Genomic DNA, 27,150 nt, shown 5'->3' with positions numbered 1-27,150 from the left:
TTCTTGCCAAAAGTGCACAACCTCCATGAAACCAGCAGGAAATCCCCAAGAAATCCAAACCAGGGAACGTTCTACAAAATAGTGACCAGTTCTCTGCCGGGGGTCAAGCCTGTGATACACAGTGACCAGGGAACTGTCACAGATTGGGGACCGAAGAAGACACACACAACAGGCAGTGGGACTCCTGGATTGGAGGCAGCAAGAGGCCTGGCGGCAACCCTGGAAGCACTGGCCGGCTGTCAGCACGGTGTCCTTGTCAACTTCTGGTCACAGTAACTGTCCTGTGGTTATGTAGGACGGGGACGGGGACGCTGGGGGAAGTGGGTGAAGGAGGTCCGAGGACTCCATGCTGTTACCATTTCTCTGCAGATCTGTGATTCAAAATACAGTTAAGTGTCCCTACCAGCTCACTGTGTAATTCATCTTTCCCCAGTATCTTCCTCAGACATCCGTGCCCAAGAGCAGAAAGCCCGGTGTGGAAGATTGGGGATTGTAGCTCAGCTAGTGATGGGAAAGTCTCAGAAGCAACTTCAGGGTCATCTGTCGGGAGTCAAAATCTGGCAAAAACTTTACTGTGCAATGTGCCAGTTTTTAAAAATTGAGGTAGATCTGTATGTTCCAGCATAGGAAAATTTCTAAGACCTGTTAATGGAAAAAGTAAGTTGTAGAAAAATAACATATTTAACCTTTGTTATGCAGGCCATAAACAAGGACTTGTATGTTTTGTATTTCATATCCTGTCCCCTGGGCCTCTACCAGGAGCATAGTAATCATGTGTTTCTTCTCTAAAAACAAGAAGAAGGGCGCCCAGCTGGCTCACTCGGTGGAGTGTAGGACTCCTGATCTCAAGAGTTGTGAGTTCGAGCCCTATGTTGGATGTAGAGACTCCTTAAAACTAAAATCTTAAAAAGATAATAATAATAAAATAAAAACAAGAAGAAAGTAAATTTGGTATATTCTCCCTTCAGTGAGATAATCCTTTGTTTGTGTTAAAAATACTCAGGGTGATCGTTTAATGTTTATGCTTTATTTCACAAGCAGTTTGTTTCGATAAAAATAAGGAGCCTGGAATTTAGCCTTTAGGGAGCTGTGCTGACTTGTTTACCTTTGTGGTTCTTACTCTTGTTTCAGGAAAGGTGCTGTCATTTGGGCAACATGAAAGCTCAGGGAAATGCTTGACTTCCAGGCTGCACGTTTCTGTCTGGTTACTGTGGACAGCGTGCGTCCCACAGGATGGGGGAGCACACAGAGAGCACATTGGCCCCGGAAGACCCCCACTGGGTGTGGTGTTGTCAGGCCGGGTTGGCGTGGCTCCTGTGTCCTAAGTGGGCCTCGTCATGAGATGCGGGTGATGGGGATGATGATGGTAGGAGTGGTCTACTGCTCTGCTCCGGGTTATTTTCATGCTGAAAAGAGATTTGTATTTCTGTGAAAGTATCTGTGTTTCTTTGCAAACTGATACATGCTTTTTAGAATTACCTGATTGATTATTGTGCATTAGCCTGTATCCCTTTAGTTAACATGACAGACCCTCACCAGGCTCTGCCAGCTCTGAGCTTCTTTCCTGTTTGGACCTTCCCATCTTTTTACCTTCGAACCTGCATTTACTGGGTCTATTTTCATGCAAACTTCTTTTCCAGGTAGGTTTCTTGGCTGGGAAGAGAAAGGGTGCAACCCAGCCAACACAGTTCTTTGTGACATTGGGTATAAAATCAGTTTCAAAAAAGAGTGGACTAGCTGGAGGGAGGATCTGTTCAGTGGAGGAAAGTTTGTTTGGGGGCCAGACCCTTGGAAGGATAAGACAGCATTGTGTGAGCGCAGAAATGCGGGTAGGCCTCTGTGGCCGTGGGCTTCTCGTGGTGGGGGGAGCCCGGCAGCACCAGGCCTCCAAGGGCCTCTGTCTGAAAGTGCCCTTCCTCTCCCAAAGAGCGCCTCCTCACCCCGATGGCGGGTCTGTGTCCTTCAAGATTTGTGGCCCAGGGTGGTGTTGGACCCTCCCCAGGCCCCCTCAACACCAGAGAATGCTGCTGGGATTTTCTGAAAGGTCACTGCACTTACTTGGGCTGCCCACTCCCCCACTCTCCCCACCTCTCCCACAGACTGATTTTTGCCATTCTTCCACTAAGAGCTTGGAGTGCGTGGCCTTCATGGTTGAGTCCTTAGCGTGCCACGTGGCAGTTTATGTGCCTGCTGCCGCCCCCTGGGTCCTCCCGGGCCCTTTCGTGTGTCCAGGGAGGCACAGTGTCATCTTTGAGCCCCAGCACGCAGCTAGAGGGCACGCAGTGCAGTCCAGCCAGTGTTGAGTTGAACACATGGTAAGGACTCAAGCCTTTTTTGGATGAATGCAGAGTACTTGGCAAATACCTGTTTTGAGAAATAACGAGCAATGTGTGTGAGTAGCTAGCACATGGGGGAGCAGGTTGTCCCAGCGTGTCAGGCTCTCTCAGGTAACCAGGGAGTGGAGGGCCTGGCCTGGGCCCCTGAGCGCGGTCTCTTCACGGAGAAGTGGCCGTGCTAATCAGCCCGCCGCGGTGGTGTCCTCATGGTGAGGAGCGGGGAGTAGGACGTCCAGAGAGGAATGGGAATGCGCTTCGTACATCACAGAGCTGTTGAAGAGAGAGGCCTGTCTACGGTCTTTTTGTTTCGAGCGTGTTGTCACTGAGACTCAGATCTCATCTTCTCAGCGATGCCTGTGGCGACCACCGTATTTAATGCTTTAACACGCCCCTCCCCACTCGCGCTCCTGGTTCCCTCCTGTCACCCCGTCAGTCACCCCGTCACACCACTTCCCAGCGTGCTAGTTCCTTTATGGTCCATCATGTGTGTCGTGTCTGGTCTGCCTCCGTCTGTATAAGTTCCGACTGGCCATTACCTGTTCCCACAAAGGCGCCGGTGTATGGACAAGGGGCAGACCCGTTTTAATATTAAGAACACCATTTCAGAAAATAAGTACTGGGGAATATCAGCAGAGCATGGCCCATCCTCTGTAGAACATGAATTTCCTCTTTCTCCCCATATACGTTCAAAGGGTAATTGAATTTACGGGAAAAATGGCTAATTGTAAGCCTCACATAGCCAGGGGCACCTGGGTGGCTCAGTCGGTTAATGCCCTCGGCTCAGGTCGTGATCCCAGGGTGCTGGGATCGAGTCCCGCCTCAGGCTCCCTGCTCGGCAGGGCGTCTGCTTCTCCCTCTCCCTCTGCCCCTCCCCCTGCTTGTGTGCGTGCTCTCTCTCTCAAATTAATAAAATCTTTAAAAAAATAAAAATTAAATTTTAAAAAACCCTCACGTAGCCAGCAGAGGGCAGCACACAGGGCATTGAGCACATCCAGTAGTTGTTACTTTATTTTAAAAGGCATCTGAAACTACTGTGCCAACTACGTCCCGTGCAGTTCGAGTCGTCTTCTTTCTTGCCTGCGAATCGCACTGTTGCCCCTCTGTCTTTGTGGAGTATGATGATTCTGTGTAGCGTCACGAATACTGTCACATTTGTCTTGTCCCAAGTATCCGTGACTCATTTCCGAATGTCTCCTGGGGCTGGCGCAGTTGGTGATGGTGGCTGCCGCGGGCAGTGCTGTGGGGACATCATTCCATCGCCGCCAGGAAGTGGAGTGTCCTGAACCAGGGTTCCAGGGCCAGCACCCACACCCACCCGAGAGCACCGTGACCCAGACGTGGGGTCTCCAGCACAAGGGCTCTGCCTGATCATCTGATGACCGTGTCCACCCGCCTTCTCAGGAAAAGATGCACGTAAACTCAAAACCATGTGGTTTTTTCAGTTTTATGGCATTTTATGGCATTGATGATGGATTTTCTTTACACAGAAAGTAAGATCAGACTTTGTGAAGAATTGTACTTTTCTTACTTTTTCTTACAAAAGTTAATGGCTTTTCTTGGAGAAAATTGAAATTTAAATTGTGTACGTAATGCAAAGGGCAGAAGGACATGGTTTGGATTGGGCTTTTTTAATATATACCTAATTGATTTAGACTTTTTCTTTTGATAATAAAAGCGCTAAAAAAAAAAAAGTGCTGAAGATTCTGCCTCACAGAGGTCTGTACGGGCAAACACGATTAGGGACTCGTCTGCATCCTTCGTCAGGTGCGGGACTTGTCAGGGAATGGCGATGCTCTTTGAATTCTTCATTTGAAGTCCTTGCAACACATACAGATTATCTCCGTCCTCAGCCTTTTTTTTCCCCCCTTTGGCAAGGTCTATTTGTGTCCGTGTTTTTCAGGTAACCTAAGCAGAAGTAACTTCCCAAGGAGTTTACAGTATTTCCAGGTGCCTAAGGGTTTTCTTTTGCAGAGGACTGTTGTCTTTGTCACCCTCCACCCCAGCGTACTAGTGCGCTTCTGGGAGTTTCAGGACGCGCCTGATTGTATGCCCCACACCGCTCGCCCACTGGCAGCTTGTCCGGAAAGATCTCCGCTGCAGAGGAGGAGCCCATCGGAAGCACAACCATTTACCCTCACATCCCAGAAAGGCTGCAGGGCTCTGTGGGCCTCTGCGAGTGGAGACGAGGGGTGAGGCTGGAAACCGGAGGGCGGGGGGGAAGGTGTTCATGGCGGGCACATAGGCTCTCCGGTCCCCTGTCCGTGTCTCACAGCAAGGGGATGTCTCTTCCTCTCTTGGTAGAACATGAAGGTTTGATTTCTGAAGAGGGCTTGGTAGCTCAGAGAGAGAGTGAAGGTGTGTGTACTTCAGTGTAGCTGTCCCATGCTTTCTCCCTCCCCCTGGAGGCCCGGTTGCTGCTGGCCAGGGTTATAGCCCGCACAGCCCAGCTAGGAGATCGGAGAGTGATTCTCCAGGCTAATAGGAGAAAGAACCCACAGAGCCCCTTGCGGGGTCGGCGTGCCACCACTTTATTATTTTACAGTGAGACCCAGCACTGCGCAGGCCGCCCCCACCACACGCCGCTTCTAATCAGGTCATCGGTGCCCGGCCCTTAGATGTGGAGGAACAGCCTTGTTTACCAGACATTTAAGGAAAACCCTCAACATTAAACAGGAGAACAAACAAGTGGAAGAAAAGATGTTTGAGGAGACAGATCATAGCAGAACATTTTAAAAGCCACATACTTAAGAGTCTTTGATGTGATATTAATGAAGCAAGAATAGGATGCTATCCAAAAGGAATATTCAGAGATTAAGAGTGAGTTTGTGCAGATTAAAAACAGCCGAAAGACAACAGTACAAAGACTAGAAGATGAAGGAGAGAGCTGTCCCAGTGCTGGTGGCCGTGACAGCGCCCCACACCGGGCGGCGTCTGCAGCACGCGTTTCTCCCAGTGCCAGGCGGGGAGTCTGAGCTGGGCCTGCATCGGCGCTTCTTGCTCAGAGCTCCCTTCTGAGCCCGAGGAGGGCCCTCATCCTGCTCTCGAGGTACGAGGACAGTCAGCTGGCCCTCTGGCCTCTTTCCGCACGGCCACCAGTCCCACGTTTGCGGACTCCTCCCTCATGACCTGATCGCCTCCCATAGGCCTCACCTCCGAATGCCATCATGTTAGGGTTTTAGCACACAGATCTGGGGTAGACACAAACATTCAGTTCATTGCAAGAATACTTCCTAGAAGGTGGCTCCACAAGGAGATGAAAAGTAGGAGTAAAAAGATAAAAATTAAAAGATCCACAGTGGAGGTCCAGCGTCCAACAGAAACTCTAAACAGTGAGAGCTGAGGAAGAGAGTAGGACACCAAAGATTATGAGACTTCAGGCTTGGGGTCTGCCTAGGGGCTAGCACGGTGCATGCCAACGGACTCACACCTGGGCACCTTGTTACAAAACCGCGCAGCGCCGAGGGCAAAGACCTGAGAGCTTTCTGAGCAGGGAAAAGATCCCATAGAAAATTCTGGGAGTCAGAATGGCACAGTCACTAACAGCGTTACGGGGATGAAAGGCAGTGAGGGGTTGCCTTCACCATCATGAGGCGATGTTAACGTATCCAGCCAGAGTACCAGTGGAGTGTGGGAGAACAGCGGTGTTTGTGGACAGACCAATCCCTCTGTGTCCTTTCCGTGGTAGCAAAAGGAGAAGGAACCCAGGCAAGAAACATGGACTCAGAGACACGGGGCCGGCATTTGGAAGCAGCGGAGGGGATTGCCGGGGTGCTGATGTGGAAGTGGCAAGGCCAGGCTGGGGCACGGGCGTGGAGATTTTTGGGCGGCCGTCCCAGAAGCTGGCTTGCTCCTGGGGACAGTTTCATACGTCGAGCTTGGCTTTCAGTCTGTAGAACTAAGCAAACAGAAACAAAAGAGACACTTAATGCCATTCTGTGGTAATTGTAATCACAGCAGGTTGTATAGCTAAGCTGTGAGCAGTGTTTATGGAAGTAGTAAATACTGATTTAACCCAAAATTTACGTGTAACCATACTGAGCATGCGTCAGTGGGTGCGGGGGTGGGGGGGCTAGGGGTCAAAGCTGAGTCTTCAGCTTGCACGGCGGGCAGTTTGATATCCAGAATTGGAGACTGGGAAACAGGAAGTGTTCGTGTGTTGTTCGGAGGCAGGGAGGTGATTAGCAGAACAGAGAGCTAACAGGGCTACCTCTGTGGAGCAGGATGTGACGGTGGGGGGATGCCATTGGGCAGGAAACTGTGGGTTTCTGTTTTAAGCCATAGGTCCTGTGTGTTTTTTATGTGATGTGTGCATGTTATTTTGGTTAAAGAAGAAAAACCAGGCATGAGGGTAAGAGAAGAACCTGGAGGGGCAGCAGGGTCACATTAGGGAGGGTCTTGAAAGTGTGACAAGGGGCTGAGACTTTGAGGCAGCTGTTGGGGCCATTGCAGACGCAAGGAGTGACTCCTGGCAGCTTGTGGTTTGGTGTGGTGCCTCTCCCACCTCTGCCCTTCTGCGTCCTGCTGTGCTGGAGGTTGCCCTGGGCAGACTGTGTCTGCAGGCTACCTTGCCCTCTGGCCCCCGCTGGATTTGTCCAGGGGCTTGGAGGGTCAGAGGAGAAAGAGGTCAGGGTGTTTTCTCCCTGCCAGGTAGCTGAGGGTTAGCCGAGCCCTGTCCCCAGGCCTGTCAGACTCTTCTGCAGCCAGCCCCCTCCTCCTGCATACCTAACAAGTAGGGAGCTCCTTGCTAACCTGGGGGAGCTTCGCCACTGCTTGAGAGTGTCCCCAGACTCCTCCCTGGCATTTGTAGACAGACTCTCAGTTAACTCTCCAGGCTCCCACTTTGAGTGTGCTCTGTCTCCTTGGGATTATGACTGATGATGTAGGCATCATGCTGAGAAAAAAAACTTGCCCCGGAATGTTACATGAATACTCACGTACGTTTTCGCCTAGCATCGTTTGTAACCATTACGTGTTTGCACGTTCTTACCTGTCACCAGAGAAGATGAGGCTGCGGTAAAGGATTAAGGCTATTTAAGGTATTTTATTAATTGAAAATATAAAATGTCTTGAGTCCAAACACCTGCAATCCAAGCGCCCTTATATGTGATTTTAATAGGAGTAGCTCTGAAGTGTTGTCTTTCACTTTGTTGGTTTAATGCTGATCCTGGGGCCTGGGCCAGTTCCTCTACCTCCATCTCATCACTCCGATGGCTCTGAGGCCTGGGTGACTGTCCTACTTTTGTAGTATGCCGTTGTTCTTCCAGGGACTTCACAGTGTCCTTTGAACTCGGGCACAGCTTCCATTGAAGGAGCTGGGTTGCAATCCTACGCACTCTCTTTGGGATGATGCCACAGCTGTGCCTGCTGAGAGGGTGGTGATTTGTTTCCGTTTGCCCAGGAAGGCCCGGTTTATGCCTGTTGGCTGATGTGACGATAAGTAGCACCCACTTGCCATCTGAGAAATGTCCCAAGATCTGGATGATAAGTTATGAAGTCACTTTCCTTATGAGTGAGTCAAACATGTAATTTGGTGCTTTAGTAGTTAAACTTCTATTTTAAGGAACTGGAGACATGGCTCTTCATTCACTACTTCCTTTTTTAACAGTGTGACTTGTTGCACTCGCTTTGGAAGAGCGATGATCACACAGAAGGCAGCGTGGCGCCCCACCCGCCGTGCCCTCCGTGCCCTCCATGCCCTCCGTGCCCCCAGCAGCTCTCAGAACTGGGACAGGCACCTGGCCGGGGGGGGCCTGCTATCCCCACACAGGGATGAGGGATACTGGGTGAGCTGTTTAGAATCCCTCTTTTGGTACGTGAACTGGGCAGCATGGAAGGGAGTGCGGCGGTGCGGAGTGGGGCTTGGCAGGCTGAGAGTCTCGAGGTCCAGAGCTGCAGAGCAGGATGGGTGGGGAGGCTGAGGCGCACCCTGTGCCGGGGGGTGGGAGGGGGGTGGGGTGGGGACCCTGTTGGTGGCCTGCCACCTGGAGGATGGCATCTGCATTCTTTTTTTTTTTTTTTTAGATTTTTTATTTATTTATTTGACAGAGAGAGACACAGCGAGAGAGGGAACACAAGCAGGGGGAGTGGGAGAGGGAGAAACAGGCTCCCCTCTGAGCAGGGAGCCCGATGTGGGGCTCGATCCCAGGACCCCGGGATCATGACCCGAGCCGAAGGCAGACGCTTAACGACTGAGCCACCCAGGCGCCCCGCATCTGCATTCTTCTACTTGCCCAGGGCAGAGGGCTCGGGCCGTCCTTGACTTCTTTCACACCCGCATGGAATCCGTCGGCAAGTCCTTGGCTCTGCCTTAGAAGTAAATAGAACAGGAATCGGATCACTTTCTGTGTAAGCCGCCATCATCTCTCGCCTGGAAGATGGTGGCACCCTCCCAGCTTCTGGCCTTGCTGCCCTGCAGTCTGTTCTTAGCCAGCAGCCGGAGTCAGGTCCTTCACTTTGTTCCAACCCCTGGTGGTGGCTCCCCATCTCAGCCATGGTGGAGACCAGTCCTTAAAATAGCCAACAAGGCCCTCAACAGCCCCTCCCCGACCCTCCCCAGCCCCCGGCCTTGCCTTCCCCTCCGGCTGCCCTTGGCTCTGCCCCAGCTGCCCCGGCCAGGAGCAGCCAGCCAGCCCTGACCACGTGCCCCATCCCAACCCCACGGAGCATCTCTCTTCCAACATACATGTATTTTGCTCCTCTCTGCCCTGTTCTCCCCAGCTCCCAGTAGAGTGTAAGCGTCCTGAGGGCGGGTGCTGTGGTCCTCTGGTGCACCTCCGGTCCCCTACACTCCATGGGGTGCCCAACACTGTGTGCTCCGTGAATGCTGAGAGAAGCCAATGGAGGAAGAGATTACAGACCTGCTTTAACACATAGAAACTTCCATAAGGCAAAGATACCACACCTGCCGATAAAAACAAGTGACAGATTGTGAGAAAAGGTTGCAACATTTAATACAAAGAATTCGTAATCTACAAACCAATAAGGAAAGATTAACCAATAGAAAAATGGGTAAAGGATATGAATAAGCAGTTCATAAAAGAGGAAGTACGACAAACTCTTGAAAAAATCATCCACACCACCAGTCATCAGGTCAGTGTAGACTATAACCACTGAGAAGCCATTTTTCGCCGCTCAGACTCACAGAAATGAAGTTGGTCCTGTCAGGGAGGTGACAGACCTGGGCAGTGTCCATGCCCAGTGGCCAGGAGGGCCTGCCTTTGGGCATCTGTCCCAGAGAGGCGCTCTACTGCTCAACAGACAGTACGTGTAAAGTAGAAGGGACCTGACCTCTTAAAAGCTGGGATTGGCATCAGAGACTGGCCCTGGCACCAGGCCCAGGCCTCCTGCACACCCGCTGTGGGAGGGGCCCTCACAACCAGGATCGGTGGGGGAGGGGGAAGGGGGTCCAGCGGGGGAGCCAGCCAGAGCACGGGCCATGCAGCCAGACTCCTTGGTTCAACAGGTTTCGGACTTCGGGCGAGCCGTGTGACGCCTCTGGGCCTCAGGGTCCCCTTCCACGAATCAGGGCTGAAGAGAACCCCTCACAGGGGGCTCTCGGGATTAGGTGAGTCAGCCATGGGCACAAAGCGAGCACCCAGGAAACGTGCCCTACAGCGGTGATGCCCTAGGCACGCATGGTTTTGTCACTTGTAAGGAGAAGTGACTGAGGCGGGGACCCTGGAGTCCCTCCCATGAACACATGGAGGCTGTAGCTCTGAGAACGTTTGCTCAGGGGACGATCCAAGACTTGCCAGAGTGTGCGCACATGGGTGTTGAGATTGGCAGGAGAACTTGAAACTACGTGAAAGTCTTACAGTAGGGGATTGGTTAAGTAGTCTGTATCGTGGGTAGTAAAAAAGGTGGTAAGTCTCCGCTTACAGCCATGGACAAATGTCATAAGTGAAAAATGGCAGGTTATAAAACAGCATGTAAAATACCCAGTTTTTGTTTCTCTATGTATTTCTCTCTATACTTAATCTCTTGAGATAATATAAATACATCTTGAGAGAGATGAGTGTGTCTATTATATATTATGTAACATGATTATTATATGATCACATATAAGACATAAGAGGTACATTGAGATATAAGGTATATTTGTAAATGTTGTGTGTCCACAGAGAAAGTGAGGCGGAGACAGAATGAGAGTATAATACTACATAGAACAAATATCTGGAAGAATAGAAATAATATATACCAAAATTTCGTCAGTGGTTATCCCTACGTGATGGGATTAAGGCTCTTTCCCTCATTACTTGTTAATCTGGTTTCAACAACGAACATGTATCGTGAATATAGTAAGAGTATGCGGAAACAAACAGTTTGGTACGACACAGTAGAAAATAGAATGGAGATAAAATTGAACTTATATTGGAAATGTTGCCCTTGGCTTTTTTTTCCTCCCTCTAAAACCTTCCTTCTCCTTTTAGCCTGTGACCTCATAGCATACCATAATGATTGCGATCTCTTAGTCATTGTCTTGGGAAATGTGCTGTCACCTTGTTGTGAGCACTGGGACTTTACGTGATTCTATTCTAAGGAGGTGCTCGCACAGTGAGGAGAGAAACGGCACCTAGCTCTGTCCATTGCTCTGTCGAATCTGAGGAAAGAGCGCGGGTGCTGCCTGCAGAGTCCTGGGACTCGAGCCCAAGATGCTTCCAGGGAGGAGGCGGTTAACTGCTCCTTGGGCTTGACTTCAGGAACTGGGTGGTGGCCGTGACGCCTCTGCGGCTGGAGGCTCATTGGCTCCGGAGTTCAGGAAGGAGCGCTGAGCTGTCCTGGTGGCCGATGACGGCCCACAGGTAGTCCTGGCCCCACCCGCCCCCCGCCCCCGCCCAGGGACACTTTGTCCAGTGCTCCTTTGAAGAACAACATCCAGCAACCTCCAGGGTCCTGCTGTGACGGGAAAGATGGTCCTTACAACCGCCGCGGAGGACGGTGAGTCCCTGTCCCCCCGCCTGGGCGCCCGGAGTGGGGGTTGCGGCTCTTGATCGCTGTGTGACCTCCTGTGATGACAGTTTTACTGCCTGTCGGGAAGGAGCAGCCACCCAGACTCTGGCTCTTCCTCAGTGTTTTCAGGAGAACGACTGGAGAGTGCGCCAGGGGCTCGGGAGCTGAGGTTTGCGTGTGCCTGTGTGTAACTCAGTGTGTTTTTAAACCAAAGAAGTGCCCCCCTCCCCGCCCCCCGCCCCCGGCCCCAGCCTCAGCTTTTCAGTAGCGATCACCCTGGGTGCCTCTCCGCAGAGCCCGAGTCTGCGGGGATAGCGTGAGTGTTTCCTGGCTTGAAGTCCAGTCCGCCCGGAGCTCTGCGGTCGCACGCACCCAGACCGAGCGTGACGGTGAAAAGCGCAGGCGTCCCAGAGCCCAGGTTGACAGCACCGCTGGGCGCCCGTCTTTATGAAGTCACGTGAATCGGAGGGAGTGTGCAGGGTTCGTCTGACCTTCCTCTTTCAGTGTCGGTAAAGACTGGGGGGGCCCTGTGGTGTCTGTAAACTTCCTTCATCCTTTCCACACCCACATGGCAGACAGCTCTGAGGGCAGGGATGACAAACTGGGGGGCTTATAAATCCCCAAGGACCCTGCAGAAGAGCTGTGGGAGCCCCTTGAGTCAGGGCTTCCAGACCCTCGGAAGTCACAGGAGTTTTGTGCGTGCATGTGTGTCTGCTTTGTGATGCCTGCACTAGATGGCAATGTTTTGATGCCGTAAGACAGAACAGCCAAATGTATACTGCTTTGTAGTTAGTAACGAATGACAGGAGTACGTTTGAAATAAATACTACGCAATATTTCGAGGTAGATTTGGGGAAAGTTATAACAAGTTTTGGGGAGCCGTTTTATGCTTTTCCTTATCGGGTTCACTATAAAATACATGTTCAAGTTTCACCTCTAAGTGCGGCTTATCCTGGACCATATCCATGGGGTGACTTGGAAAGCTGTAGCACGTGTGAAAGACTTGGGGAGAGAGGGGCACAGATAATAATACTTGTGCACTGGAGAGGGGGCAGTGAAGAGAGGCGGTTCTGCGTTAGCCCTGAACCACCCACACGGGAGGTGCTGTATCTGCCCCGTGAGTCCACAGTAGGCAAGGCCTCTTGTGGGAAAGGGGATACTTTTGAGAGAGGAAGAGGATGCTTTACTGATGATTCAGGACAGGAGGTGTGAGCCTGGCCTGGGCAGACTGTGACTGCTGGTCACCGTGCCGGCATTCCACGTGCCGCGTGCTGCTGGTCTTTCCCAGGGAGCCTGGCCTCAGACCCACCAGGAGGCCCCACGGAAGAGTCACTTGAGAGGCTGACTCGGGGTCCTGTGTCACCGGCCTCCAGCTGTCCTGGAGACCCTGACATCCAACATGCACTGTTCACTGGCTGCGACGAGAGTGGGGCACCATTTTGGGGCTGGGGACTTAGAGCTCAGAGACAGGATTCCTGGGCAGCTTTGCTTGGAATGAGTCACCTTCAGGAACTGCCGGCCGCTCTCATTTCCCTCACGCCTCCCAGGAGCGCTTTGTCCTGGCATCTGTTGGGACTCGGGAGGCCAGCGTTGTTGCCCTTTTAACTGCCGTGAAAACAGGTCCCGTAGGGATCACAACGAGATGCAGAAATGGCACTCGGGCAGGCGTAAAAGTCAAGGGAGCAAATGGACTTGGCTCTGGCAGGTCCCCAAGATCCCAGGGCGGAGAGGTGAGCGTCAGCTTTACATTCCTCACAGAGCCGCCCTTCCTAGGTCCGTAGGACCCGAAGAGCACACCTAGGAAAGGGTAAGTGGGGGTTTTGAAAATGTCTCTAAAGAAGTGAGATGTTTTCCTGCTGCACTAATCTGATTTCTTCAATGCTTAGTCCCCCTTGATTCACCCTTGAGCCTTTCCTTTGGGCTGGAACCCAAGCTCCCTGGCGGGTGGAACACGAGGCCCTCGCAGGCTGATGCTGGGCTCTCTTCCGGTGCCGGCCCAGTCCTGACGTGTCCTGGGCCCTGGCCCCAGGTGTGCTCCCTGTCCCCAGGCACCCACCCGCTTCTCGGCCTCCTTGCCTTGCCTGGTATGTGTGTCCACATTGGTCTGTGCCTCTCCATTTGGAGAATCCATGTGTCCTTCCGAGTCCTGGCTCAGAGGCTTGACCTATCTGAGCCCCCTTGGTGTCCCCGGGCGTCCTCCGAGTCCCGCGTGTGCATGGCCCCAGTGGCCGCAGGTCCTGTAGCCCCAGGCCCGTGCGCCTCCCCCTCTGGCCTTGGTGTTCTGTGCAGGACAGGGGCTGGACCTATTTAAACCTGAGCTCCGAGCACAGTCCTCAGTAAATGGTGAGCTGAAGTGAATTTGATTATTCCAGTAAGAGAAAATAAAGAGCTGAGGACTCAGCCCAGTGAGTTTGAATTGGGCTCTGTTAGTAGAGTGTTGTCTACTCAGTAAGTCCTACCTCGTCTATAAAACTGGAGGTAACAGTGCCTTGTTCATTGTCAGGAAATATGCAAAGTTTATAGCTGGACTTTGTTGTTGAGTCCAAATTAAAACAGAAACAAAAAAGAAACATTTTAAGCTGTGAGATTCTATGTGAGTGTAAAATCCTATTATTTATTTATTATTATTATTATTATTATTAAAGATTGTATTTATTTATTTGACAGAGAGACACAGTGAGAGAGGGAACACAAGTGGGGGCGGGGAGAGGGAGAAGCAGGCTTCCCGCCGAGCAGGAGCCGGATGCGGGGATGGATCCCAGGACCCTGGGATCATGACCTGAGCCGAAGGCAGACGCTTAACGGCTGAGCCATAGGCGCCCCAAAATCCTATTATTTATAGGAAGATGTGTGGGATAGAATTAAGTAGAGTGCCTCTCCATCAGGATACCGTATTCTCAGGTGACCACTAAAATACTACCCCTGCCGTTGACTTACCGCCTGACCCCATCCTCGTAGCGCATTCCCGTGATTGTACCAGCCTTGCGTTGGACAGACCGCTTAGCGGGAGGCGCGCAGGAAGGGGGAAAGCTAAAGTGCCATAACTAGAAATTAATATTCCCACAGATAGTTCTGGCTCCCTTCCTTGTGGGTTGAGTTTGTATTTTGCAGAGTCAGAATGGTTGCATCTTTATCTTGAAGCAGGAGCGCTTCCCCGCAGACCTGCCTCACCATCTGCTGTGACAGGTGTTGAAGGGGACTCGCTCTGGTCTGAATTTCATCGGCCCTCCTGTGAGCGCACCACACATGAACGCTCACAGTGTCATTGTAAGGGGATCAGAACTGCCCTTCCCTTTTTTACAGAGGCTGGGGTTCTGCTCCTCTGAGAAAGCGGAACCGTACTGCTGCCTGGGCCTTTCCACAGCCTCCGAGTCCCCCCGAGTACGAAAGCACAGGGCCCCGAGGCCAGCAGACGGGTGGGCTTGTGACAGAGGCAGCGGATGGGCTAGTCTCAGGAGCCAGCACTGGTAGAAAGAAAAGGCAGGTACTGGGGGTCTTGGCAGGCCCAGCGCTGGGCCTTAAGGGCCCTCATCAGCGTACAGAGTGCTCAGTGGAGGCGAGGACATTCCAGGTGTTGTCAACAACCTTCTCTGTGGTTCTGGAAGGTTCACTGAAGTATGTGGTGGGGGCTGTGGAACCTGCATGCAGTTTGCTTCTGGTTGAAGAATGGAGGGCTAGACCTTCAGGTTCTCACTCTTCCCTCGCCCCAAAGGCAGTGTGACAAGATTTGCATCGTTCTCCCCTCTGCTCCTCTACTGCTTGTCGTCCACTTGGCTGAGATTTCCTGGTCAGAAACAGACTCTTGCAGCTGCGCTGGTGCCCCTGGTTGCCCTCTGAGGAGCTGCAGCTGGGGCGGTCCCTGAACGCAGTGTGGTCTCGCACTCGGACAGCCTCAGCAGTGACCGGGTCTAGCCCAGTCAGCTCTGCCACCATGCGTTGTCACCGCGGCTCCCGGAGGGATGTCAGACCCAGCCGGGAGCTCACGTTCAAGAGCACTGCTAGGGCATGGCGGTGTCGTGACCTCCCACGTGCGTCTCCCGAGGGTGTGCCGTGCCTGGCCCCGTGGTGCGGGTGACACGCCGGGGGGAGCGGAGACAGGCGGGTCAGCTCTGCCGGGGCTCACCACTCACCCCAGTACGCCCCCCACTTCCTTAAGAAAAGAACCTCTTCCTTACTGCACAGCGCAGTCACGAAAGCTCAGCGTCTGACTCGAGAAGGAGCCAGTAAATTTCTTTTCCTAGTCAGTGGCTTTTCTGCATCTCTTCTTTCTGGTGTCTGAAGTCTTTTCTTTTTGTATTTTCTGTTAAGGGTTCAGGACACCGACGCATAGATTTCAGATGGAGTCCCACATATGAGACCGCGACAGAACGGCATAGGTACAGCGGGTGCTAAGAAGGCATTCGAGCAGAATCCAAGTGTGCTTTTTCCACAAAAGAAATATTTAGGCATCAATCTTAGCAAATATTTGGGGGTAAATGACTGGTGGCATGTCCGTCTTTTCTATGAATAGAAACGTCAGTGTAAAGCAGTGCCTTAGGGGCCCCTGGGCGGCTCAGTCGTTAAGTGTCTGCCTTGGGCCCAGGTCATGATGTTGGGGTCCTGGGATCGAGCCCCGCATCTCGTCAGGCTGTTTGCTCAGCGGGGAGCCTGCTTTTCCCTCTCCCTGCCGCTCCTCCCCCTGCTCGTGCTCGCTCTCTTTCTCATTCTGACAAATAAATAAGTAAAACCTTAAAAACAAACAAACAAAAAAGCGTCGCCTTAGTTGTGGATCCTGATATTCAGAGAGGTAGACCGTGAGGCGTCCGCACCCCTCGTCTCTGAGGAGGGCCTGCGCCCAGCCTCAGGTGCGTCCCTCCCAGTGATGGTGTGTGCGCGCCCCTGCTGTTCCGTGGTTGCCTGTCGCGCTGAGTATGTCTTAGAGAATTTTTTAGACAATCACTCAGAGATCAGCTCCCTCTTTCTCGTGACCACATAGTGTTTAAGTAGTTTTTAACTTTTGCAGTTTCCGGAGGATATCGGTTGGGTCAGTTCTTAAACGGAAGTGCTGAATGGAAAGGTACGTGGCTTTTGAGCTTTGGTATGGCAGAAAGGTGGTGCCAGGTTACACGCCCCTGGCCGCCCATGTGCCCCCACGCCCTCGTCAGGGTCCCCTGTGTCATCAGACATTTAATTTCTGCCCGACTGAGGGAGAGCAGTATGGTCTTCATGTTCTAATTGGCACATTGTACATTTTTTGTTTTTAGAGAGTTCAAACATCTTTCCATGTGTGGCCCCGTGTGTTTTTCTCTCATATCTGCTTTTGTGTCCTTTGCCGGTGGTGCTGGTCTTTGTCTTACTGGGCCTCACGCTGCTCTCCCTGTGAATTGAAGAAGCTAACCCTTGGCACATGCTTTGCATATTTGCTGTCCTGGCTGTTTACCTTGAGTCAGCCGGGCTTCATTTTCTACTCAGAAGCTTTTCATTTTAATGCAGGAAACACACTCTCCAAGACCATGACCATAGTCATCGTGCTTTATTCTAGAATTTTGATCGTTTGTTTTTTTTTTAAGATTTTATTTATTTATTTGAGAGACAGGGACAGAGAGACAGAGATAACAGAGAACATAAGCGGGGAGAAGCAGAGGGAGAAGCAGATTCCCCACTGAGCAGGGAGCCCAATGCGGGGCTCAATCCCAGGACCCTGGGATCATGACCTGAGCTGAAGGCATACCCTTAACTGACTGAGCCACCCAAGAGCCCCTAGAATTTTGATGGTTTCTTTCCCTACATTAAAATCTGTGATTCACCTAGAATTTGTGTTATAAATAAGATAGGCATTCAGCTTAGTCTTACCCCAAGTGGCTTGCTGGCTTATTGCCCCGCCACCATGGGCTGAAAATCCCACTTTTCTTTATATTTGTGTGTCTTTTCTTCCTGAGACCGTGTGACTGAAGCGCCGCCAGGTGGGTCAGCATCTCTCGAGCGTCCCTCGTGCTGTCTCCTGTCACCGAGCCTCGCGCATCAGTCTCCAGGAGTGACTCCCTCACATCAGCTTTTTTCTCCTTCATACTTTTCTGTACTATCCATATATAAACTTTTTCATAAGAACTTTATTATTACTTCATTTGTATCATTTCTGTAAAAATCTTGTTGGTGATGTAAGTATTATTTTTAGGACCTGTGACGTACACACCGAGGGGAGACCTCTCCTGCTGGGGTCTTCCCCCCTCTGCTTAGGTCTCCCTTTGTTTTCCTGGTGACTCTGTCCTGCCCGTGTGAGAGGCTGGCAGGGCTCATGCTGGCTCTGGGGGTTTGGGGGTAGAAGGGAATTTGTCCAGAGAAACCAATCACAACATACCCTCCAGGATGACAGCCAAGAGGTGAGGATCTGTTTGTATTGGAGGAAGGCCACCAGAGACCTTCCTGGTGTCAGGAATTCACAGCCAAACCCACCACTCCCTTATGGATCACATTGCCTCCCGAGCTCATTTTGGAGGGAGAGAAGTGCCACCCGGAGTCTTGAAAGGCAGAGAACGTGGCACTGAGCTTTGTCCACCCCCCTGCTGCCGCCTCATTGCTGTCCTCCCTGCAGCCCTGCTCCCCGCTCGGCCATGCCCTCTGCAAGGGCAGGAGGTGGAGGACCCCGAGAGCAGCCTCTCTGAACAGAATGCGTACAGCCCTGGGCCTGCGCTGGCACTGGGAGGGTGCCCCCGTCCCCACAGCTGGGCCCTCTGTGCCTGCCCCAGCTTCGCCCTGCCCGTGAGCGGCCGCCACGACCGGACGGGATGCAGAAGGTGGGCGCCCAGGCCGGTGCCTCCAGGCCCTCCTCAGCTTCTCTCAGACTGCAGAAAACCTTCTCTGGACCCTGGGAAGCGCCGGTAAGGGTCAGTGTCTGGTTCTGGGAGCCAGGTTTTTCTACTTTGGGGTTAGAGGCGAAACTCCTGCTTTCTCAAGAGGTCTCCAGGCCCTTCTCCATGGGAACAGATGTCAGTCTTTGCCTCTTGCAAGAAGTATTTATGCTTCTAGCTTTTACTAAAGAAAAATTAAGCACGTTTAAGTGTCAGGAATAGAGTACAACTGTTAGAGGTCTGTGCCTCAGTTGCCAGTGTGACAAGAAGGGGAGATTGAGAACCAGGCTCTCTGCCCGTTGTGGGTGCTGGTGCATGGGGCCTTTGCCCAGGTCCGCTGGGGCTGGCAGTGCCTCATGCCGAGGATTAGCACCCTTGCGCCCTTGATGAATTCAAAGATCTGAATTTATCTCCACCTCAGAAGTTATGGATCAAATAGAGGAAGTGCTGCAGACTCCCCCTGCACGCTTGGTGGAGGGTCCCCGGGGCTGGCTCCGTGTGCCCGAGGCCTCACGGGAGGGAGCAGGGCAGGACGTGAGCTCTGTGCAGGGGCGCTGTCACGCCAGCATGCTGGTTGGAGCTGGGAGCCACTGGGAGCGGCAGAATCCAGAGGTCTTCGTGTCGGAGTCAGAGGACACAGTGTGGCTCCAGCTTCTCCCCACCTTTCCAGAGTGTTCTTCCCCTTCCCCCGTGTGACTGTCACTCTCCCCAGCCTGGAGTGCCCTCTCCTTGCTGGCTCCAACCTTCAGAGCAGGCTCCAGCCTCAGCTCCTGTGTGGAGCCCTCTGGTACGTGGCCAGCGCCTGATGCCAGTGTCCTCTCATGGACCTGCCTGGTGCTTTTTCCTTCGAAGGGAATAGTAGCATGTAAGCTCTCTGGGGGCTGAAACTGTCTTACCATCTCTGTATCTTCTACAGTAACTAATAGGGTGCCTCGTGTATGGGTGGTACACCTTTTTTTTTTTTTTAAGATTGTTGAATTTACAACAGTCTGAGAAAACCATTTTTAAAAACTTTTATTCTCTCTCTTGGTGGATTTCCTGACATGACTGCTAGCCTGCGAACGGTCTTTGTGTTTGATCACCGTGATTTCATGAGCTTGATTATGGGGCTATTTATTTTAGCATCTGTTTTCTTTTTTTTTTTTTTTTTAAGATTTTATTTATTTATTTGACAGAGAGAGACACAGCGAGAGAGGGAACACAAGCAGGGGGAGTGGGAGAGGGAGAAGCAGGCTTCCCGCCGAGCAGGGAGCCCGATGTGGGGCTCGATCCCAGGACCCTGGGATCATGACCTGAGCCGAAGGCAGATGCTTAACGTCTAGCCACCCAGGCGCCCCGCATCTGTCTTCTTTATACACGAGGAGGGCCACAGTGCAGACTTCCTGCTGGTAGCTTTTTCCTCTCACTTCTTGTCTGCTCACGTCTTGGGTCGTATTGTCTGTGCTGAGAATTGACTCTTGTGGGCTTTGCTCCCGGCCGCCTGCGGCCCGGATTCAAGCTGAACCTTTGCCCCGGTTCCCACACGGAGGTAAAGCCCAGCGGTAGATCCTCTGATCGCTCAGTAGGTGCGGGTGCGGTCACGTGAGGCTCAGTGAGCCTGGTGCATTGTGACCGAGTCTGGCGCAGGAGGTGAGAGGTCTGCAGTCACCTGCTGGGATCTGTACAGCCCTGCTGTGTATTTGCCTCAGAACAGCCCTGGTTATACACTTAGAGTAGGAGATATTGCGGGACAGATGAGACCGCTGGTAGGACAGTGCATCGCCAGATGGTAAACCGCACGAGCAGACACAGAGAGGCAGCGCGGATTGAGGTGTTCAGGTGATGGTCAGCTCCTGTAAGCTGGGAGGGGAGCCTGGCCACCGTGGCCCCGGAGTCTTCCTGTGAGCGGTGGCTCTTGAGGGATGGTGAGGATGAGCCCCTAAACACAAGAAGGAAGTGAAGAGAGGCTGGGAGTGAGAACTCTGGTGGCGCCAGGGGGACCCTCCCCCGGCGGGCGGGCGGGAGTGGGGTGGCTTACCAGATGGCGGGAGTGTGTCAGGTGGGGACTCGCAGTCTACACCTCTGTTGAAAGCTGGTTTCCTTTTGCAGCCTAAAACAAAAAGTTCATAAATAATTTTAAGGGTTACTTTCTCATAGACTTGGTATGATTCTTACAGATGAGAACTGCCCCTTTGACACAAAAATAAAATTGTTCACATTAGGGCTGTTTCTTCAAAGATGTTGGCTGGGGCCACAGGGTTGGGATATTTGGGTCAGGTCTGGTGACCCCGTCCTGTGACGAGGAACCCCCAGGGCATGGAGCCCACGTTAGTGTAGCGAGGGGTGGGCTGGGGCCAGGCCTTGCAGGGGTGCCACCTCTCAGCAGCTTCCTCGGGACTGAAGACTGGAAGTCAGGGGAGGGTGTGGGGATGTTTGTTTTTTCCTTTGTTGTTTATCTGGAGCAGTGGTTTTTAAGCAAGGCAGTTTTGCCTTCCAGGGGACATTTGGCAGTGTCTGGAGACACTTTTGGTTGTCACATCTGGAGGTGAGGTGGTGGGGGCGCTCAGCTCAACATCCTGTTTTGCCCAGGACGCCCCTGTGACAGAGAGTGACCCACCAGAAGGTCAGCCGTGCTGGGGTCAGAGAGCCCTGATCTGGTGTCACGGTTTCTCTTCTTTTTCCTCCGTGCCTGTTCGGCACTTGCTTTTAGAACCTTATGTCTCCTCCCTTACTCGTCAGAGGCAGCCGCATGTTCCGATCTAACATGGAACCCACGTCCTGGGGTCTGGGGGGCCAAGTCTGTGTGTCTAACGGCGCCCTTGACTTGTCCCCCGGCCCTCTGAGCTGGGAGTCTCTGCTCTGGGGCTGCAGTGAGGTTTCTTGTCACCGGCCACCTTATGGTATTGTCCCGAGATCAGCCCGCCGAGCTCCTCCCTAACCGGACCGTACTGGAATGTGATGTTGCCGCCTCCGGGGACCGAGTGGGAGGCCAGCCCTCTGCTAGAAAGGCCAGAGCACACCTGTGTGGAGACGCGGGGCCCCAGAGCACGGGGGCGGGGGGGGCAGCCTGGTCAGCGTCACCGCCTGCTCCTGGGGTGCGGAGCAAGAGGAGGGGGTGGCCAAGTGCCCGGCGTGGTGGAACAGCCTCCCCCCGTGGGCCGGCCCCGGGGCTTATCCACTCAGTACTGAGAGGGCACCTAAAGGAAGGGTTACCACCCTCCCCGTACAGCCGCCCTCCGCCGTCTGCTTCCCCGGGTGGAAAAAAGCAAGTGCGGTCTGCGAGCGCCGGTGCACCCCTCCCCCGGGAGGCCGCGTGGGGGGTAGTAGGAGGGGCCGGCTGTGATTGCATTCATGGAAATACGCCTGCGAGGAGCTGAGCTGAGCGGCACAGCCAAGTGTCAGCCGGGCGGCAGCTCCGCGGCCATCTCTGTCCCCGCCAGCCTCGGCGCCCTCTCCGCCCTCGGTTTCCACTTGGCTTTCGTTTCCTCGCTGCCTCCTCTGCCCTGGCTGTGCGGGCACACATGCTGTGCTTGCTCCGTCCCTCCGTCCGCCTGGGGCAGTGGGGGCACGCGGGAGCCTGGGACGGTGTGGTCGCAGTGCCAGCCCACCATGGCCTCTGAAGCGGAGAGCTGCCAGCTTCCCAGGCTTTGACGGGGGCTGCCGGGACGCTGGGGCTGCAGGAGAGGGGACTCGCCTTGGGTAAGAGGCCGGGTGGATGGCGCGTGGAGAGCATCCTGCGGAGTACGCGGACCCCGCTCTGTTATGCTTTGCTGCCAGCCTGTCCCGCCGTGCGCGCCGCCGAGCGGGTGCACGCAGCCGCTGGCTGTCTGCATGACTGCCTTGTGGTTTTGCGTTCTGCTCTCTCCTCCTAGGGCTTTTCCACTGGCTCCTTGGAGGTAGATGTTCAAATATGCAGTGTGGTTTCTTCTAGGCCTGAGGTTCAGGAACAAGCTGATCACCAATTTTGGTGGCCCTGCTTCAGTGAGGTGAGAAATAGGACAGCAGGAAGCAGAGAGACAGACTCAGGGCGATCCTCTCCCCTCTGGATCCACCCCGTGAGTCTCTGTTTGACTCTGAGTACTTTGGAACCATCCCTGGGTTTGGGTAGCCCTCCTTCCAGCAATACACCCAGAAAAGGAGTTGGAATTGCACATTTCATTTGATCGTAGGGGCCCATTCCCGTGATTAGACGGACCGAGAATGGTTTAGTGTGCCAAAAAATGAAGGGTTTTACGAAGAGCTGGCAAACAAATAGGTTTTAGGAACAGGTGAAGTGAGAGAGAACTGACTGATGTCCCCACCGAGCCCCTGTCCTGGACTGAAAGGGGTGTGGCCGCACAGCCGCCCAGCGGGAGGGTGACTGCAGCCGGGGCGGGGCTGGGGGGTCTGGAGTCCCTTCCCTCAGGAGAAAGGGGGGCAAGCACAGATGACTTGGTCTGTCTGGTGGGGTAGGGAATTCCCAGGCTTTCCCCGAGAGCTGAGCACTCTGCCTCCGTCTCAAGGAGGCCAGGCGAGAAAATGGTTCTCCCCTGTGGAGCTGCTTCCAGCTCTGCTTTCCGTTCCTGTGATCCTTTCAGCTTGCAGACAGAGATTGGAAGTCTGAATGCCAGGAAGAATCCTGCTGCAAAACTCCAGCTGGATCAGATCTTACCACTGCCAGGCTTTAGAAAAGGTGGAGAGGGTTTTTAAACCATTGTTTTCTAGTTTTTACCTTTAATTGAAGGCAGATGTTAATTTTGTTTTTCTAAACCAAACTTTTAGGATAGAGTATTATGACTTCGTTCCTTTTACTACCTTTAAATATGACCTCATTTCCCTTTGGTTGGCTGGTTACTGCTGGAGTTTTAGGATTTATTAAATAAAATGTGTCATTTCCCTTCTGTGTGTAAGGTAAGATGATAGAATACCTTGTTTTTTCTAAAACAGTTTATGGGGCTGTTTGGGGTTTTGTTTTGTTTTAAGATTTTATTTATTTATTTGACAGAGAGAGACACAGTGAGAGAGGGAACACAAGCAGGGGGAGTGGGAGAGGGAGAAGCAGGCTTCCCGCCGAGCAGGGAGCCCGATGCGGGGCTCGATCCCAGGACCCCGGGATCATGACCCGAGCCGAAGGCAGACGCTTAACGACTTAGCCAACCTGGGCGCCCCATGGCGGTTTTTTTTTTAATAAAGCTTTTATTTTTAAGTAATCTCTATACCCAGCGTAGGGCTCAAACTCACAATCCTGAGATCACGAGTCGCGTGGCCCCACCGACTGAGCCGGCTGGGCATCTGTGGGGCTGTTTCATAGGTGTTCTCTCATTTGAGAAGGGCCGTGATGTTGACAGGCCCATTCCATTTGGGGCAGGGTGAGGTGGTAGTTGGCCCGAGACCCCAGAACTACCTAGGCGAGGACAACCCCCAGCAGGTGTCCCCCCCTCCCACCCCCAACCCCAGGTAGCTTCTCCTCTGGACTAAGGAGGCTTGAGTCATTCAGGCAGTGGTTAGATGAGCCGACTCCAAGACTGAGGTGAGAACAGAGTTTTTCTTAAAGATGCCGAAAATGGTAATAAAATCATTAATGTACCTGTCCTTCCTCCTAAGTAGGAGACTGGGTGGCTTTTGTGTGGAAAGAATTTAAACTGGAAGAGTAAATTTTCGCATTGGCAGTTTGCTAGAAGGAGCCTCTGGCCTCTCTGTGTTGAATATCAGTTATGGGAGCCACATGCTAATTTCACTAGCATTTCACTCTTTCTAGTCCACGGTTTGTACGCAAATTCCTTTAAAATCTAGGCGGGGCCGCCTGGGTGGCTCAGTCGGTTGAGCGTCTGACTCTTGGTTTCGGCTCAGGTCGTGATCTCAGGGTCATGAGATCGAGCCCTGCACTCAGCTCAGAGTCTGGTTGAGACTGTCCCTCCCTCTGCTGCTCCTTCCACTCTCTCCCCACCTCTCTCTAAAAAATAAATAAATAAATAAATAAATCTTTTAAAAAATAAAATCTCCTAGGCCATAAATTGGTGGTGAGATACTTTATAAGTGTCAGGGGAGACGAGTACAGTAAGCAGAAATCAGGAAGTCAAGATAGTGCTATTAACTTTTTGTAGATTTAGTTTATTTTTAGTTATGGTAAAGTACACACAAAATAAAATTTATCATTTTAAGCATACGGTTCAGTAGCATTGTGGATATTCAGTGTTGTGCAACCAGTCTTCAGAAGTTTCCATCTTGTAAAACGGAAACTCCGTCCCCAGTCAGCACCACCTCCCCAGCTCCCTGCCCCCAGCCCCTGGCAGCCTCCATCCTACTCTGTGTCTCTGGATTTGGCTGCTCTGGGGACCTCACAGAAGTGGAATCCTACAGCATGTGGCCTTTTATGACTGGCTGATTTCACTGAGCATGCTGTCCTCAAGCTTCATCCGTGTTGCAGCAGGAGTCAGGCTTTCTTTCCTTCTCGAGGTGGAATAATACTGTATTCAGTTTTAGAAAGGATTGCCATGGTCTTGACTTTAGGAGGAAGGAAAAGTCGTTGGTTTTCTAAAGTTGGCAGACTTTCTGTAAAGGTCTGACGTGATCACAGGCACTGTTGGTTCATGGGTGCCACCAAGTTTCGGGCTTTGGTCCTATCTATGTGCTCTTGGTTTCCCTCCCTTGCCCTCTGGTCATGTTGGCTGTCCTGAGGCCTGTCTCTGAATTTGAGGCTTTCATTGCAATTCCTTAGTCATTACAGCTGTTTGTTTTCCATATCCCATTGTTGCCCCTTACCTGAGAGATGCTGTGGATGTTGGTTGCGTTCTTATCCCCCAGGTATACCAACGTCAGCTAGGAATGGAGAGTTTTGTGGAAGTTTGCTAAATGTTGGTCTCCAACACCTGAGTTCTTTCTAGTCTCTTGAATCTTTCACATTGTAAGTCACTGGGATTTCCTGGGAGACCAGATGACTCACCCCCATAGGGTGGGGCAGCATGAGGCATCTAACTGGTAGGATCTGCACAAGTACGAGGTTGGTAAATGCAGGCCCTTTGACCTTTAAGTCTCTGGACTTCACCCCCATGAACAGTTTCCCAGATTGGCGCTCTTGAGCCCGAAAGCTGTTTGTAAATAGCTGTGTTCTCTCTAGAGCTGGGAGCAGTTTCTAGAGAGGGTGTAAGAAAGCACGGTACTTTACTTTGCCACTGCTGCTCCTGTTTTAGCTGGGGCTTACAGTTCGGTGTCTGAGGCTGTGTGTTTTCAGTTCCATAAAACATACACGTCTGTAAAGGGTTTGGACTTGCTTATTCAAGGGGGTACCTCTTGTACCCGTGCTCCGGAGAGCTGGGAGAGTGTCTGGACACTGATGCCCTCCCTGGCCCGGGTGGGAACTTGGACTAGGGTGTTCTCTCCTGTTTACCTTCTCCAGGCGTGGGGGAAAGGAAGGGCCTTTCTAGATTCTTGGCCTCACTTCTTAAAACATTTCCCTGCTGTGCTGGTTTAAATTTGGACCCCTCTTATCCACTCAAAGGCAGGGGCTATATATAAGAAGGGCGACGGTTGATGATTATGGTTGGAAAAACAAGGCAAGTGGTGTGTTTTAGAGCTAGGCAGAGGGACCTGGTATTGCTGGATGACCTCTGAGAGTGGTGTCTCGGTCCTAAAGCACATCTTTAACACTCCTGGGGATGTAGGACTGAGTGGTCCATTTTGGCAGGCGGCTGCCTGTGTTCCTGCTGAGCAGAAACTGCTCTCAGAAGAACTGCTTTTTTGATTGAACTTCATGGCCCATCGCTGGGCACCTGCTCCTGGCTGCTGAGTGGGGGGGGGGGGGGGGGCGGCCGAAGGGGGAGCAGCTGAGCGGAGCGCGATTGCCGCCATGTGCTTGTTTATGGGAGCTGTCCCTTTAAGACAGTCCTCCTTTGTATGTGCTGGATGGAGCACATTTCAGCTCTGGGCTTCTGCCGACTGGTAAAATCTGCAGAGCAACATTTAAAGAAAGAAAGAAATGGAAGCTTCCCTTGTGTGGCTTTTCTATTCACAGCTGAGCACAATGGTCCCTTGTCCGCACTCTAATCCCCTCCCTTGAACTGGAACCCCTGCAAGGGACTGGGGAGGGACTGGACTGGCTCCCTTGCTGGAAGGGGGACACCTTGTAAATTAACCTTTGCAGGAGAGAATTCCCAAGGCCTCTAGACCCCCAGGCGCTCTGCTCCCCATCTTTTGTGCTTGGGCTGCTGCCTCCCTGGTTGCCATTCTTTTCGGGAGAAGGGGGCCTAGGCGGCTTCCTGGCACAGAAGCGTGGCTGCAGCACGTGGCAGCCGGGGGAGGGGGGAGTTGTTTGTTTCTCTGCCATCTGGCCCATCAGCCGAGCTTCTCCAGTTTAGCCCTCTTGGCTTCGAGCGAAAGCCACGGCACTGGTACGTGCCCTACCTGGGGCCCAGGCTGCTTTCCAGGCACGTGGGGAGTGGGGGGTGCGCGCAGCTGTGCCTTCCCTTCCTGCCCCGGCCGCGGCCTGCCCGATCCTGGGATCCTGGGGGTCGCTCACCCCTCTCCCTCTCCAGCCACGGTTTTGATTCTTTCTGCTGTTAGGTGAAATGAAGCATTTTCTCCATGGCATTTACTTTCCTCCTGGGCAGTGCGAGTGACGGCTTGAAGTGACGAGGTGACCTTACCTCCATGAGTTTAAGCGCGGGAGGTATGTGTGTTAGGGTGCTGGATTTTTCCTGGTCTCAGGGAAGAACTCTAGAAAGATGAGAGGGAAACCTGCCCTTCTTTAAAAGAAGTTCTCAGATGGTTTGCTGAACCCTAAGGCAAGCAGCGCCGTGATTTAAGGTGGCTAAGGGTGGAATGCAGCGGGGGTTTAGAGATGCTGTGGTTAATGTCAGGAGGCCGCATCGAAGCCTTTGTGAATACATGTCTTGTTTATTCTCACTGCAAATTAGCCAGCCGCTGCCTCCTCCTGACCACCAGGACGTAGAAGGCCTGTCTTTTCTAGGAACCATAGATGAACATTTTTATTTTTCACTTTAGAAGTGCGATACTGGCACCTGGATGGCTCAGGTCCTGATCCTGGCGTCCTGGGCTCCCTGCTTCTCCCTCTCCCTCTGCCC

At 52.6% G+C, this 27,150-nt stretch overlaps 1 protein-coding gene across 2 annotated transcripts in view; it reads left to right on the top strand.

Annotated features, from left to right (window-relative positions):
* CYTH1 (cytohesin 1) overlaps positions 1-27,150 on the top strand; it is an 80,143-nt gene that overhangs the window by 27,452 nt on the left and 25,541 nt on the right. The window contains exon 1 of one of the 2 annotated variants that reach the window (XM_045888349.3): positions 10,838-11,273. The exons of the other annotated variant lie outside the window; for it this stretch is intronic. Coding sequence (XP_045744305.1) covers positions 11,246-11,273 — 28 coding nt within the window. The 5' untranslated portion in view covers positions 10,838-11,245. Of the gene's footprint in view, positions 1-10,837; positions 11,274-27,150 lie in introns of those variants that run through there. 2 annotated transcript variants of the gene reach the window in all.

The sequence above is a fragment of the Mirounga angustirostris genome, unplaced genomic scaffold, assembly GCF_029215605.1.
Source record: "Mirounga angustirostris isolate CCGP_5_RB_7025 unplaced genomic scaffold, mMirAng1.0.hap1 SCAF_17, whole genome shotgun sequence".
Taxonomy (NCBI): domain Eukaryota; kingdom Metazoa; phylum Chordata; class Mammalia; order Carnivora; family Phocidae; genus Mirounga; species Mirounga angustirostris.
Note: the sequence above shows the minus strand (reverse complement) of the source record. Positions and strands in the feature narration are given on the sequence as shown.